The 14,234-nt window shown below is 42.2% G+C and overlaps 2 protein-coding genes across 2 annotated transcripts in view; one reads left to right on the top strand and one right to left on the bottom strand.

The window, feature by feature from the left end:
• Positions 1-8,580, top strand: part of LOC131689801 (sushi, von Willebrand factor type A, EGF and pentraxin domain-containing protein 1) — an 89,305-nt gene extending 80,725 nt beyond the window's left edge. Inside the window, exons 3-10 of the mRNA XM_058975111.1 lie at positions 4,454-5,023; positions 5,078-5,230; positions 5,611-5,937; positions 5,999-6,529; positions 6,588-7,181; positions 7,280-7,633; positions 7,695-7,874; positions 7,930-8,580. Of these exons, the coding sequence (XP_058831094.1) occupies positions 4,454-5,023; positions 5,078-5,230; positions 5,611-5,937; positions 5,999-6,529; positions 6,588-7,181; positions 7,280-7,633; positions 7,695-7,874; positions 7,930-8,453 (3,233 nt within the window). The 3' untranslated portion in view covers positions 8,454-8,580. The remainder of the gene's footprint in view (positions 1-4,453; positions 5,024-5,077; positions 5,231-5,610; positions 5,938-5,998; positions 6,530-6,587; positions 7,182-7,279; positions 7,634-7,694; positions 7,875-7,929) is intronic.
• Positions 8,565-10,427, bottom strand: LOC131689808 (peroxisome biogenesis factor 10). Its single transcript, XM_058975122.1, has 4 exons — positions 10,288-10,427; positions 9,559-9,832; positions 9,255-9,497; positions 8,565-9,194 (listed from the first exon to the last, which is right to left on the bottom strand). The coding sequence occupies exons 2-4, from the start codon at positions 9,829-9,831 to the stop codon at positions 8,829-8,831; spliced, it is 882 nt and encodes a 293-aa protein (XP_058831105.1). The 5' UTR covers position 9,832; positions 10,288-10,427; the 3' UTR covers positions 8,565-8,828.
• Between the last annotated feature and the right edge of the window lie 3,807 nt (positions 10,428-14,234).

The raw sequence follows: 14,234 nt of genomic DNA, 5'->3' as shown, positions 1-14,234 counted from the left end.
TCGTCGCTTACTCAGAACAGAATGAAGGGTAATCCTGAATTCGCTTTTTAAAGTAACATGCTCTACATTTTATACTGTTTATATAATGTTCAAAATTATAGGCCGTCCAAAAAACCGAGTGCATGAATTGTGCTTGAAAAGGAAAAGGAAACTTAATCTTTGGGAAAAGAAACACGATTTAGATAACTATAGCGACGACGATGCTGATGATGTTGATGATTGTGATTATAATAATTATGATGATGTCGATTATAATAAAATAGTTATGTAGAATAGTAAAATAAATATCTGCCTGAGCCTAACGTTTTCAATATTTGACAAGCTCAAAAAATCATTTAAAAACTCGACTTTTCGATCTAGTAAAGCAGGTGCTAAATGGCGATGACCAGGCCCTTAACCCATTCATGCCCATGTTGTTTGTGGACAACAACTTTTTTAAACAGCTATAACTTTTGATTGAGGCGAGATTTGCTCACAAAAACAAGTAAGGCTCATTGATGTGATTATTGCCTTAAATTTGAGTATTAATAGTTACAAGCATCAGCTCTAGAACTGAAGTTATTGCAATTAGTCTGATTAGATTCCCATGGAGCAGTGCTGCCAGCGATAGTTTACGTTGACGAAGGAAAATGATTTTTTCATATATCTTCGTTATGGTGCAATATTATTGAAAACTGATAAAACTTATCAATTTAGACTGTCGTTGGCTACGTTTTCTACGTAATTGGACTATTGTAATTATTCTAGGAGAATTGCATTGAGCATTACAAGTTAAAAATTGACCAGCTTCTAGCACTACCATGGAAGCACCTATCTTTATGAAAATAGGCTTTTCGTGTTTCTTGACCCAACCGTTTTCAAGGAAAAATAGTTTTGAAACCCTACATGCACTAGAAAAAAGTTGGGCATGAAAAGGTTAAAAACAGCCGTAAGCTGATGTCATTTGATCATAATGTTGATGTCAACATTTTTCGCTGAAGGATAAAAAAGCAAAAGTTGATTTTGAGATACTTTATAGTATTTTTGATGCACTTTCGAAAAAGTACAAATTTAGCTGCTACTTTTTGCAACCTTCTGAGTTAGAGGTCATTGAAAACTATCATTTTTATTTAAAAAAATGATCGTAACTCGATAACGACAAATGATATCGATTCACATTTTTCAGCAAAATATGCGCAATGAAAAGTACTAAAATTGCTTCATAAAGAGTATTAAGATAGACTAACTACTTAAAAAGTTATAGTTAAAAAACTGACTTTTTCAGAAACACCCTAAGTTAAAGAATAAAAATAATTATAACATGAAAACCGATAGTGCTATAACTTTGATGCATTTGAAAATGTTTCTTGAAAAACATTTTTCTACAACTTTGCTGAAGTACCTTGCTATACCATTTCGTTCGAAAAATAATTTTTCGAAAAGAATGTTCGAGAGGACCACCCTAGTTACATTTTACTTTAAAAGAAAGCCAATTTAATTTACAAAAATATTCTCTCAGACATAATTTCTCTAAAATGAACGGTTTGGGAGTTATTGATTTTTGTACCGAAAAACCGCCCTTGTGACCCATAGTGCCGTGTACCGGATATCTCAGAACCGGCCATCAAGTGTCCGGATGCCTTCGTATATGGTTATAGATCATCGAGTTGATGATTTTCGATGTGCCGCAATCGTGGCATGCGGCACATTGAAAATCATCAACTCGATGATCTAAATACTATCATTAAAATAAATTTTGTCCTGGGAACCATATTCCGAAATTCCCGGAACTGGTCATTAATGGTCCACATGTGTACGGATGCCTTCGTATATGATTGCATTCTTCATAGCTCATCGAGTTGATAATTTTTGATGTGCCGCATGCTATGATTATCATAAAAATAAAATTTGTCCTGGGAACCATGTTCCGGAATTACCGGAACTGGTCATCAAGTGTCTACATGTGTCCGGATACCTTCGAATGTGATTGCATTCTTCATAGATCATCGAGTTGATGTTTTTTGATGTGCCGCATTCCACAATTATCTTAAAAAATAAATTTCTTCCTGGGAACCGTGTTCCGGAATTCCCGGAACTGGTAAGAAAGTGGTAAATCTATATTAAACCTTTATTGAATTAATTGCTTGCTATACTAAGTAGACGATCTGATAAGATTTGTTGAAATAAATTAGTGTTTCTGTTATAATAAAGCATATGCAATGTAAGCTCATGAATGGCCACTTTTGGGAACCGCTCCCAGGAACTGGCCAATTCGTATTACTAATATATGAAGTGCAATTATTATGCAAGAAGGTCATTTCTGACAAATTCTTGTCGAAAAATGTTGAATTCTAGCGTTGTTTTGAAAATATGTATGAAAAACTGAAAATGACCAAAAGCTGGTACCCCACTGCAATCTGGATTTACTCCGGGGTCATAGCTTCGAATACGATTTTTAACGCATTTTCGAAAATTGGAATAATTTCCGGTTCTTTTGCAAAAAACTGCATCAAAATCGATTAAACAGAAAAAAAGTTATGGCCAATTGAACGTCGATTTTGGTGTATCGAAGAGGGCTTGGTAGTTTGAAGGTTAATTCTTTGCTGAAATACTGCGAGAGCTCTCAGCCACCATCGAATACCGCACGGTTAAGCGTCTTCAGCTCAATCCCAGTAAGATTTTTCTTTACCGCAATAAGAACACCACCTCCGCGGCGTAGATGGCAGGTAGGAGAACCATGATCGCAACGATAGATTGAGTAGCTCATCGTAAGCTCAGAGTTTAATATATCATCGCGTAGCATTGTTTCGGTGAGAACAATGGTGTCGTAATCGCAGGTGGTAAGGGCACGCAAGAAGGTCTAACTTTTTTGTTCTCATTCCACGGACGTTCTGGTAGTAGACGGACAGGAAATCTTCTGAGGTCAAGTTGGCGGTATGAATGGATCGATGAGAATCGGAGCTTACTTGGATGTTAGCGGCGTATCCACAGTGATCAGGGCAGGAATTAAGGTATGCGGATGTCTCCAAAATTTCTGACCGATCTGTATCCTCGAATTCGCGAAACCGAATACCTATTGGCCATGTATCTGCCTTAATATGTTCAACTTAAACGACATAAAGTTCAGTGTGCGCACTTCTCTGCCTGTGACAGCATTTGTAGGATTTTGAATCGACTCCAGGGTACTCGCAATGGAGCAAGCGATAGTGTCTCTTCTGACATCCCTTAAATGCATCTGGCTCACGTTTTTACGGCCAGCTTCCTATGACCATCTAGGCATAGACTATTAAACTGCAAGATGACCGACGATGTCAGGCTTTATTGGCTTTGCTCGTACGATCGTTGATCTTGTCCATAGACTTGTCGTCATCCCTGTGTTGACCTCGCTCTCTTGTTGAGTGGGTATTAACAGGAGAAAGTTGTCCTTTATTGCGAACTTAGGGTTGCCCTTGGATTTTTTTTGGGACAGCAACGGCAATCACTCTCATATTACTTTTATCGGTTCCTAATTGTCGAACACATTAAGATCTACCTGGTTCTGCTGATAGAATAAACTTATCGTTGTTCACTGGAAGTTTGTCCACCAGTTCGCGCAGCGGAATAGGGTTCGAGATATGTTTTTCCATGCCGACTGATTTCGAATAATTCACAAAGATTTTAGAATACTAATCCGGTTGCGCAATACTGCGTAAATTGACACCAGAGACCGGGTACGGAAAGATCCGGGTTGTTGACTCTGAAAGAGAAAAGGTTCCGGGTTACGTAGGTCCTACAATTCCTACCGACCGCAAAGTCTGGTGAAGGCGAAAATTCCCCATAAGGGAATGTAGTGCCAAAAATTTGCTTTGCTATGTAATTTTTGAATCAGAAATAGAAACACTAAACTCACCTTCAAGCGACCATTCCGAGGTGATCATCTCCATTAACAAATTTAATTTTAAACTACACGCCGCTGTTCATTGTTTTAGCGAACTCAAATGTAAACAAATGGAGGAACGAGCCACGATCAATTTCTTTATTTTTCTCGATTGGGGTCATCACTTGAATATTTATTTTTCGCTACTCGCGCCTGCTTGGATCATATATACAAAATTGCACATTGTTCTATCGCAGGCAAGACTTCTTGGAAACCGCTTCCACCGACCCCATCTACGCCTGCGTTGTCATGGAAGAAACGGCAAAACAGTACAAGCCCCGCGCATATCTCATCGCCTCCTAGATTATGCTGTTAGTTGAATTGCACAAAACTGACAGCGCAAACCCTTCCATCATCATCATCATCGTCATCAGGTGGAATCAATCGAAATTTGCCCGCCTGATTTAATGCACTCTTAAGCAATCGCCCGTCATAATAGACCCCGAAAAAAAAAAATCGCAACCGCTAATTATGAAACATTTCCATCGTAAAACCGAATCGTATCAATTAACCAATTATTGTCTTTTTCTTTTCTCCCTCAAATCATTATTAACACAGGGACCAACGTGGCATTCCGTAAGCCGGTCAATCAATCCTCCGCAACGCGATCCGGCCCAGCCAGTTTAGCCAACGATGGCAAACCGGGCAATCAGAATCCGGACGGGCAGGAGTGTTCGGAAACGCAGAAGGAAGCTTCACCCTGGTGGCGGGTGGATTTACTTACACCGGAAGCTGTGCGGGTTGTGAGGATCACCACTCGGGGGTGCTGCGGACATCAACCGCTGCAGGATCTGGAGATTCGGGTTGGTAATAGTAGTTCGGATTTGCAGCGGAATCCGCTTTGCGCCTGGTACCCCGGGACGATGGATGAGGGGAGTACGAAGAGTTTCACCTGTGCGCGGCCACTGATCGGGCAGTTCGTGACGGTTCAGCTGGTCGGGGTGGAGAGTAGTTTGAGTCTGTGTGAGGTGGAGGTGTTTTCGAACGATGAGTTTTCGCCGGATCGATGTGCGGCACCGAGCTTGAACGCGGATACGGTTCTGACGACGTTCGCGAAGACCTGCTACGAGTTTCATATTACCCGAGGGGAGAGTTTCGATAAGGCGCGACAGATCTGTCAGTCGCATGGTAAGTGGTGTCTTGTGGTTAAACGACTCTTGATTAATTATCGTTTGATTTTAGGCGGCGATTTGATTCACGATTTTCGAGGAGCCACGACGGATTTCATCATTTCCGAGCTGGAACGACGGAAGACGGACCTCCGGACGCAACTGGTGTGGATCGGGGCACAGAAAGAGCCCGGTATCACGGCTCGCACATGGAAGTGGGTGAATGGTAAGCGAAAAGTACCGTTCGTTACGATGTGTGGGAACAAATTTGCAAACAATTCCTCCGATGTGCATGCATCGCGTTGCAATTATGAGTGCCATATTTTCGGACTCATCTCGTTTTCGCTTTCGAGGGCGTCAATCGATAGTTTGTTCGCTCGCTCGATCTTAGAACAATGCTGGGAACTTTTCCCATCCGATGCCTTCGAATCATGCATCATCCCTCATCACACGGCGGCGGCTTTCCATAGCGAAAAACAATTGAATTGTGTTTCCATATCTCATGCAAAATAGACGTAAATTTTCCGCGCACCGTCCGTGCCGTCCGTTGGCACCATTTCGGGAGCACTTATCTAATCATCTCCGTATCATCATCATCATCCGCAGGCGATACCGTACTGAAGCCAACCTGGGGAAAAGATCAACCGAACAACTACAATGGCGAGCAAAACTGCGTGGTGCTGGACGGTGGCCGGAATTGGCTGTGGAACGATGTCGGTTGCAATCTGGACTATCTGAACTTTATCTGTCAGCATAATCCGCTGAGCTGTGGATCGCCGGATGCACTGGTTAACACGACCATCGTCGGGAAGAACTTTTCGATTGGGGCTAACATCAGTTACTCCTGTCCGGTTGGGCACTCGCTGATCGGGGTGGCTCAGAGATTCTGTCAGGATTCGGGATCGTGGAGTGGCCAACCGCCGACTTGCAAGTGTATGTTGTTTGAAATAGTTACAGGAATTAGCGATAAATGGTTTAATTTCCTCTTTCTCAGATGTCGATTGTGGTCGTCTGCCGAGTATTGATCACGGAGGCATCTTCCTATCGGAACAGCGAACCAGCTTCGGAGTTAAGGCTAGTTACACTTGTCACGAGAACTACACTCTGATTGGTAACGAGAATCGAACCTGCATGGCTGATGGTTGGTCCGGTACGGAGCCAAAATGTTTGGTAGACTGGTGTCCGGAACCTCCGGCGATTCAGGGTGGCAGCATGAAGGTTTCTGGTCGTCGGGCTGGTTCTACCGCGATCTACTCTTGCGACTATGGTTTTGTTTTGATCGGAGAACCGATTCTGTCCTGTGGTCTGGGAGGTAATTGGACGGGGAAAACGCCAGTTTGTCGATTTGTGGACTGCGGAATGCCGGCCCGACCGGATCGCGGAAACATGCTCTTGGTCAATGATTCTACCACCGTCGGTTCAATTGTGCGATACTTTTGCGATGACGATTACTGGCTGGTCGGGCCGCAGGAGCTGTTCTGCACCAAGGACGGCAAGTGGTCCGGTAGTGCACCGGCTTGTGAGCGTGAGTATTAAACTAATCTACCATAAATCACGTTACTCCAATTACTTTCTCTAATCAGTGATAACCTGCGAAACCCCGCACGTCCCGCCGGGATCCTACGTCGTCGGTTACGATTACAACATCCATTCTTCCATCCAATACCACTGCGATCCGGGTCACATCCTACGTGGTGACGATACCCTTACCTGTTTGGAGTCCGGTCACTGGAGCGGTGACGCTCCGGATTGTGAGTACGTTGACTGCGGACCACTGACACCGATTCCGTTCGGTTCACATCGCTATCTACAGAATACGACCTTCCTCGGTTCGGAAGTGATGTATTCCTGTTCAAACTCGCACCGACTGAGTGGAACAGCGAAGCGAGCCTGTCTGGAGAGTGGATTGTGGAGTGATGCGGCACCTCGCTGCGAGGAGATACGTTGTCCGGAACCGACATTCGCTGCGCACAGTATTCTCAGCGTGACCGGTAATGATCGAATGTACGGAAGAACGCTGATCCGGACGTCGGATGTGACGGCTAACAGCGTGCAGACGTACAAGATTGGTGCGCTGGCTAAGTATCGGTGCGAACGGGGTTACAAAATTGTCGGTGAGCCGCTGATAACCTGCGAGGAAAATGGGCTGTGGAGCGGTCAAATTCCGGAGTGTGTCTGTGAGTATTTTGGTTCGGAGTATGCTTTAGAATTTCGTTTTTTTTCCTGTAATTGAATTTTGGTTCGGAATATATTTTGGAATTTCGTTTTTTATTAGATGTCGATTGCGGCGTACCACCGACTACGGTCAATGGACATGTTACGCTAGCGACTAACGCCACCTACTACGGAGCGGCAGCACTGTACGAGTGTAACGGTAACTTCAAACTGGATGGCGTATCCCGACGGTTGTGTATGGAGGACGGTAGCTGGAGTCACGAGACGCCGGCATGTGTGGAAATCACCTGCGATGAACCGAACTTGGCTGACAATCTGGTGGTGGATTTCGGTAGCCGAAAGGTAGGTACAACGGCTAAGTTCGCGTGTACCCGGGGACGGTACATGGTCGGCAATGGCACCAGAACTTGTCAGCTGTCCGGGGTTTGGACCGGGCGGAATCCTGCCTGCAAGTGTAAGCATTATGTCATTCAGTGTTCGGGGTGAGAATTCATTTACTTACCATTTTCTTCCAGTAATTGACTGCGGACGACCGGCCGACATCGAAAACGGAAGAGTAATTGTAGTGAACGAATCCACGGTGTACGGAGGATCAGCAGAGTACCACTGCATCCCCCATTACAACCGAATCGGACCGTATCTTCGCAAGTGCATGGATGATGGAAAATGGAGCGGTGAAGAGCCCCGTTGCGAATGTGAGTATCGAACAGTACAGCAACAATTCAAATTCTAACCCTTTCCCCACCCTAGTAATCGTCAACGATGCTCAGGAGACGAACAGTTTAGGAACCGGCATCGCCATCGGAGCCGCCATCATCGTCATCCTACTCATCCTAATCGGAGTACTATTTCTGCATCGAAACAAAGCGCGTCCGGTGAAAAACACGGAAAACGTACAGGCGGCCGAGCATAAAGACGAACAGAACGCAGCTGTCATGTCGTATTCTTCGCTAGAGAACGGCCGGCATAACTTCGATCTTCCAAACCGGGGTAATCTGGTGACGTTTAACACGTTCCAGGCCGGAGGGGGCGCCAATGGTGGCCATCCACCGCCGCCCAGTAGACTTAACAACGGTAGCGCTAGTCCAAACAATAACAATAGCTTAGGCAGTAGTAGGCACATGAACGGCGGGGGTGAAAACATCTACGACCAGATACCAAATGAGCAGTTCTACGATGCACCGTACGAGATGCGAAATAACGACGAGGTGTACGAGCCGGAACCGACCGCCAGGGGGAATGTGATTACCATCAACGGAGTCAGCGTACGATAGGAGCTGAATTCTACAAACGTTCCTCGCGCTTATTTTACCTATTAATCGTAACGACTTTGGTTATTTAGTTTGTATATCGAAAGACTAATACTAGGAAAAACCAAGACAAAATTTTTAAACGTCAAAAATACTAATTTATTAGGCCCCCTCTCCCTGACGATCGCGGTTTCCCTCCCGCCTAGGCGGGAAACTGCTTTTTTTGTAAATATTTCGCTAAGCATACAAAATTTTACCGATATCAGCTAGCAACGGATAATTTGTAGCTCTTTAAACAAAAAACAAAACTCTTGAGAAGAGCTTTCGAGTACTTTGTACATATTAAAACACTATAAATACCCACCTTTAACCTTTCTTTGAGCACCGAAATCCCTCGTCTCAAAAATTCATCAGTCTGATCACTCTGGACTTTTTGATCGCCTCCCGGCAGATCGGACAAATCTGCCGCTCGTCCAACCAGTTCAGAATGCAAACCCAACAGAACAGATGTCCGCACTGAGTCGCACTCAGATCCACCGCCAGTTCCATACAAAGAGCACACTTTCGTCCACTGCTGGTAGATGTCGTTTCCAGTCTCGTCCGTTTAACAGTTTTGCTGCTACTTGCAGCAATGTTCTTCGCCTTCTTTCGCTGCTCAACAAACTTAACAACCAGCGAAAGAACTAACTGCACCAGGGTTACGATCCCAAGAATACGAAATCCGTAGATGGAGTGATTTTCTTTGAGCCAGTTTCGAATAAGGATCTAAAATTGAAAAAAGAATCAATCAAAGCAACCTCCGATTACCTTTCCCAAACAACATACATAATTGATCCCAGTCAGCCGCTTGGAAATGTGATACTTCCCCCCGTAGATGTAGAAAAGGCTGGTGTGAAAGCCTCTCACGTAAGGAACAACAAACTTTAACCCATCCAGCAGTTTGATAAAACCATCTTTCGCTTCCGGTAGCAACTCCTCGCTGCGATCGAGCTCCATCTGTAGTCGCGTTAGGATCCGGTCCACCACGTGTTCCCCACCATATTCCAGCAAGATGGCAAATATTTGCAGCTACAGAAAACAAACCATAAATTTACAAATCATAGATGATTCTAATTAAATATTTACATACCGCCTTATTGGGAAGCATCACATAATTCGCGTCCACCTGAATAATACCGGTGTACTCCTCACCGAGCGTTTGCTGATTGTGCACGATGGCATAGTGATGGTAGAGCACTTCCGCTATCAGCTTGCACAGGTGCTGATACTTGAACCAGTTCTTCTGGCTGAGCAGTAGCAGAATGTCGCTCAGCTGGGAACGGATTTCGTCGATGTAGGTCTGATCCTTCTGAATGGTTCGGATGATTTCCGCCTGGCCGGCGTTCGCGTGGTACAGGGACATGCTGCGGGGGAAATTTCGAAAGAATTTTTGTAATGTCAGTGGAAGTACTTTGCATGAAAATTGTTTGTTTGATCGAAAGTCGAAACTGTTGGTAAACTTTATTAAATTTTACAAAATACGCTTACATAAATAGTGAATATAATATTGACTTCAATCAACTCTGGCTAATGAAAAGCAAGAAAAGTGAATAAAATAGCTATTCACTACGGTTGAAATCCGATATTTTGGGCAACTAAATTTTTCAGAAATAATTGAGTTATCTCTGTTATTGGAATAATTAATATTTTAGTAATAGCAGAAAAGTCGCAACTTGGTGGTACGCTCAGCCTCGTAACCCTCTCCAATGCGACCTCTGAACCTGACTGATCGAAACAAAAAACACCCACCAATATTTCTGAACTGTAAAGCTAGCTTTAAACACGAGTTTTTTACTAATTGATGCAATCAATTACCTACCTTTTTATTTCACCCAATTCCGCAAATTGTGACCGATTCGACTTTCCGGAATTTACAGCCTCAATATGACGAAAACATGACAAAATTTTGAAAGCTTATTTCTTCGCGAATATTTTACGTGTAGTTTGTTGACATGTTTTAATTTTTTGGCACTTCGTCAGCAGTGATGCCATTCTGTTCGGTTAGAAGCACGAGATGAGCTCCAGTGAGTGTCGACATAAATTCCAGTGCAGTCACAGAACACAGACCCTGTTTCATTGAAAATATCTAGACAAATATTGCAAATGGTTTTATCTGCAAATTAAGCAAAGCAAAGTAATTAGACAAGCATGCAGCTTTTAAACAATGTTTCCATATACATTCAGTAGCTTTGATTTCGATTAGCATTTTAAGCGAAGTGTTATGGAGCAAACTTAAGGCCGTTCGCATTGCTTTGATGTCTGTTTCAAAGTGAAAAGCCGTCTGATAATTTTAATCTGTCAATAATATTCTAAATATTGCATCTTCGATTTTGTCTTTGTTTATCACTAAAGTGACACATATTGTTTTTTTTTTCTGCTCTCAGTCGTCACACATAATAAAGAAAAATATTTGAAACAGTGGACAATCTATATCAGAACAGTCGAGCTGATCTGAATCTGTTCCAAAAAAAGTGCTCGTCAAATAGAGCTGCATCTCAGCATTGCAATCGATCTCTTTTAGTGGGTGATATAAAATGCAATAGCTCATATAGAACATGCCACCATGGCGAACAATTTCTCTGTAGCAAAGTAGTTTTTCATTTTTCATTCAGCATCAGAAAATATATCAAAATAGTTAACACTTTTTTGAAAAATTGATAACATTTCCCGAAACCATATTAACGTTGTCCTGCGTCAGAAAATTTGTCGTCTCAAGTAAATATTCTGTTGTCAAAGAAATTATCCTTTCACAAAGATTACAATCACTTTAGATTGAGACAAAAAAACATCGGTCAACAGCTTACAAACTCCCATTGAAGCCAGTTAGAGTTGCCACCCTTCCGGATTTAACTCGGAGACTTCGGTTTTTTGGAGACTATCTCCGGGCATTCGGGTTTTTGCATCAATTTCTCCGGGTCTAGTGAGACAATGAATAATTTTACCTGAGCTTGTTTCAAACGAGTTCTTCCGGTATTAATATTGGCTGCTCCGGCAGCGATCCTTAACTGTTCGCGCGGGAGAAAGTTTTTGCTCCTCCTAGTGACTGTGATCCCTAACGACAATTTTTTGCACCCAACAAAAACTCCGGAACACACCGCAGTGTGCTTCCGAGACATTGCCGCTTCCGTACCTACTTCGCTCTACTCTCCCGTTAGCAGACGGAAATCCTTGTTCAGCTTACAGCGAAAGTGATCGGTGCTTTAGATTTTGTCGTTAGTCATGGAAGTGAAATTCCATTATTATCCAAAGCTACAAAAGGGTTAACAAACACGTAAAATTTAAAGCTAAATGAGAAAAACTCAGAACAGTGGTATGCATTATCCTTTATCAAAAAAGAAAACACTAAACGCTATGTGTGAGTCAATTTTAGTAATTTAATATTATTTCTTCAAAAGGGCTGGCCTAACAGACGTTTAGGCCCGATTCGAAACATGTGTAAATACCCGCTGCTGAGGTTTCGAATAAATCAGATGTCTGAAACACGTTTGGCAAACGTTTGTAGGTGGCGCAGCGATCGATGCAATTCATTTGGAGTGCCGTTGTCAAACACGTGCAGCAAATAGTTGCGTAGATGGCAATAGTGAAAAGCGGATTTCCAACAATTATCAATTTGAATGTTTACATAGGTTTTTGAAGAAATTTTGTTCTAGCCTAAATGTCTGTTATTTGTGGTATTACCGACATACCTAAGCTAAATTATTTGCAGAGTTAGGAACAATTATGCATGCACATCAGCGTTGCGAACATCCTAAAAGTGGACGAGTTATTGACGGAAACGCAGCTTACTGTGAAACCCAAAAAAATTGCTTCGAAATCATCCAACACTAGTCTCATAATGGACGCCTGTTGAGCGATCTGATGGACGTCGCCCAACGTTTGTCCAATAAAGGACCTGCATCGATTTTTTAGGGGGAAGTAAACAAAAAGCAACCCTCATTTGCATTTAGAAATTTTTAATGCGATTGTTTAGTAATGGCACAAAATGCAATCCATTTCCGAATTTTAGCATTCTGTTTTAACAGATGTCGCAGATTCTTAGCGTACAGGACAATAAGGATCGTGAATTCGTAAAAATTCTCTCAATTTGTCGTGTGCATCGATAGCTGGTTTACTAAATTACAATTCTAACATGTTCGTTCGTCTTATTGTTAACTAATCCAATAACCAATAACTTTGCAATCCCACATGTCATTTGCAAACTATATTACACGGAGAACTTGCATTACCTAGCAGTAGGTAATCTGAAATCTGTGCACTTCCTTTAACGAAAAACGAAAGAGATAAGCCGATTTCACCCAAAAATAATGAAATATTGCCCAAAGCCGACTAAACTTAATCCCATTAATTTTGTTTTAAACAAAACATTTCCTCTTCCTTGTTTCCTGGCAGCGAAATAGGGACTGCAGATTAAAATTACCTACTGGTAGGTAATGGAATTTAAGTGTGTAGATCTGATGAGGCAACCAGCCCACACTACTTTTACAGTAAACGGCAAGTTACGGCGGGTAGCCTAGTTTCAATAGCTTAGCGATCGCCAGCATCATGTTTAACCCGCCTAGCCGCCTTTTGCTTCACTGGGAGCCAACTGTCAAGCAAGCGGCCATGTTTTCGTAGCCAGCAAAACTGTCTATGATCGCATATCGGTCCCATAAACATAGGAAGTACTATAGAAAACGGGACAACTAAGCGATGATGGGTAGAAAAGCGATTATAACTACTAGAGGTCGTATGCCGCTGTTAACACTGATGGTTTATTTTCTCGCTCTCACATATGCTAGGGCCTCTAGTTTGACACATATTGCCCCGGATACAGACATCGCAAAGTAGTAGGATACAATATACTAGAGCGAGACCCTAGGGACAGACCACTCTAGGAATGCATAACAAATTTGCATCAAATTAATAAAAGTGCATTTAATTTCCATTTTTGTATCAACTTTGCACTCCCTAGCCGAATAGTTTGTTTAACAAACGTCCTACGCTGATCTACTTTGTGCGATGTTTTGTTGAATGTAGAGCTAAACTTTTGTAGGGTTTTGACGTCTTACACGCAACGCAAAATACATAATGAATTTCTATTTCGATGGAAAGAAATGCATTTAATTTCGCTGATTTTTAAAAATACATCAGAAGTGATCTACCCCTAGGCGAGACCCCATGTTTCAGTCCGTGAACACATGGAGACAGTAGCGATTCACTTCCTCTAGTAGTTATAATCTCTTTTTAGACAGTATATTAGCTGTCGAAATAGAAAAAATAACAAAGATGAAAACTAAACGAGAATAGAAGTGATTTGTAGTTTCAGGTTTCGAGTTTTTAAGTTCTTTAGCTATTGTGCGCATTTAGAATTATGAAATTCGTCGAAATGGATCGTTTTCCAAGCACAATTTTGAATTCTATTGCCGTTCTACGCATGATTGTCCCACGTTACTGTTTGATCATTTTAACTTTTTTTTATCTTTTTAAAGTACATTTTTAGAAAACACATCCAAATCATACAGTTTGTTCGAAGACTTCGTGAAAAAATTCCAAGTCAGTTTGTCCCATTGTTGAAATTCTACGCATAATTGTCCCACTAACAAAAAAAAACCAAAAAAGTGCACAATAAAAAATAATTACGTAGCGTTTAGCTAAGAATCAGATTACGCTAGATGTCGGGTACTGATAAAATTGGTGGAAAATGTTCATTAAAAAGAGATCGTGGTAATATTAAATATAAAGCAGTGAGAACAATTCTGTAAAGCTCATCATCACTATCGTCGCTTG

Source organism: Topomyia yanbarensis, chromosome 1, assembly GCF_030247195.1.
Source record: "Topomyia yanbarensis strain Yona2022 chromosome 1, ASM3024719v1, whole genome shotgun sequence".
In the NCBI taxonomy this organism is placed as follows: domain Eukaryota; kingdom Metazoa; phylum Arthropoda; class Insecta; order Diptera; family Culicidae; genus Topomyia; species Topomyia yanbarensis.
The sequence above is the reverse complement of the archived record's forward strand: the minus strand, read 5'-3'. Positions and strand labels throughout refer to the sequence as shown.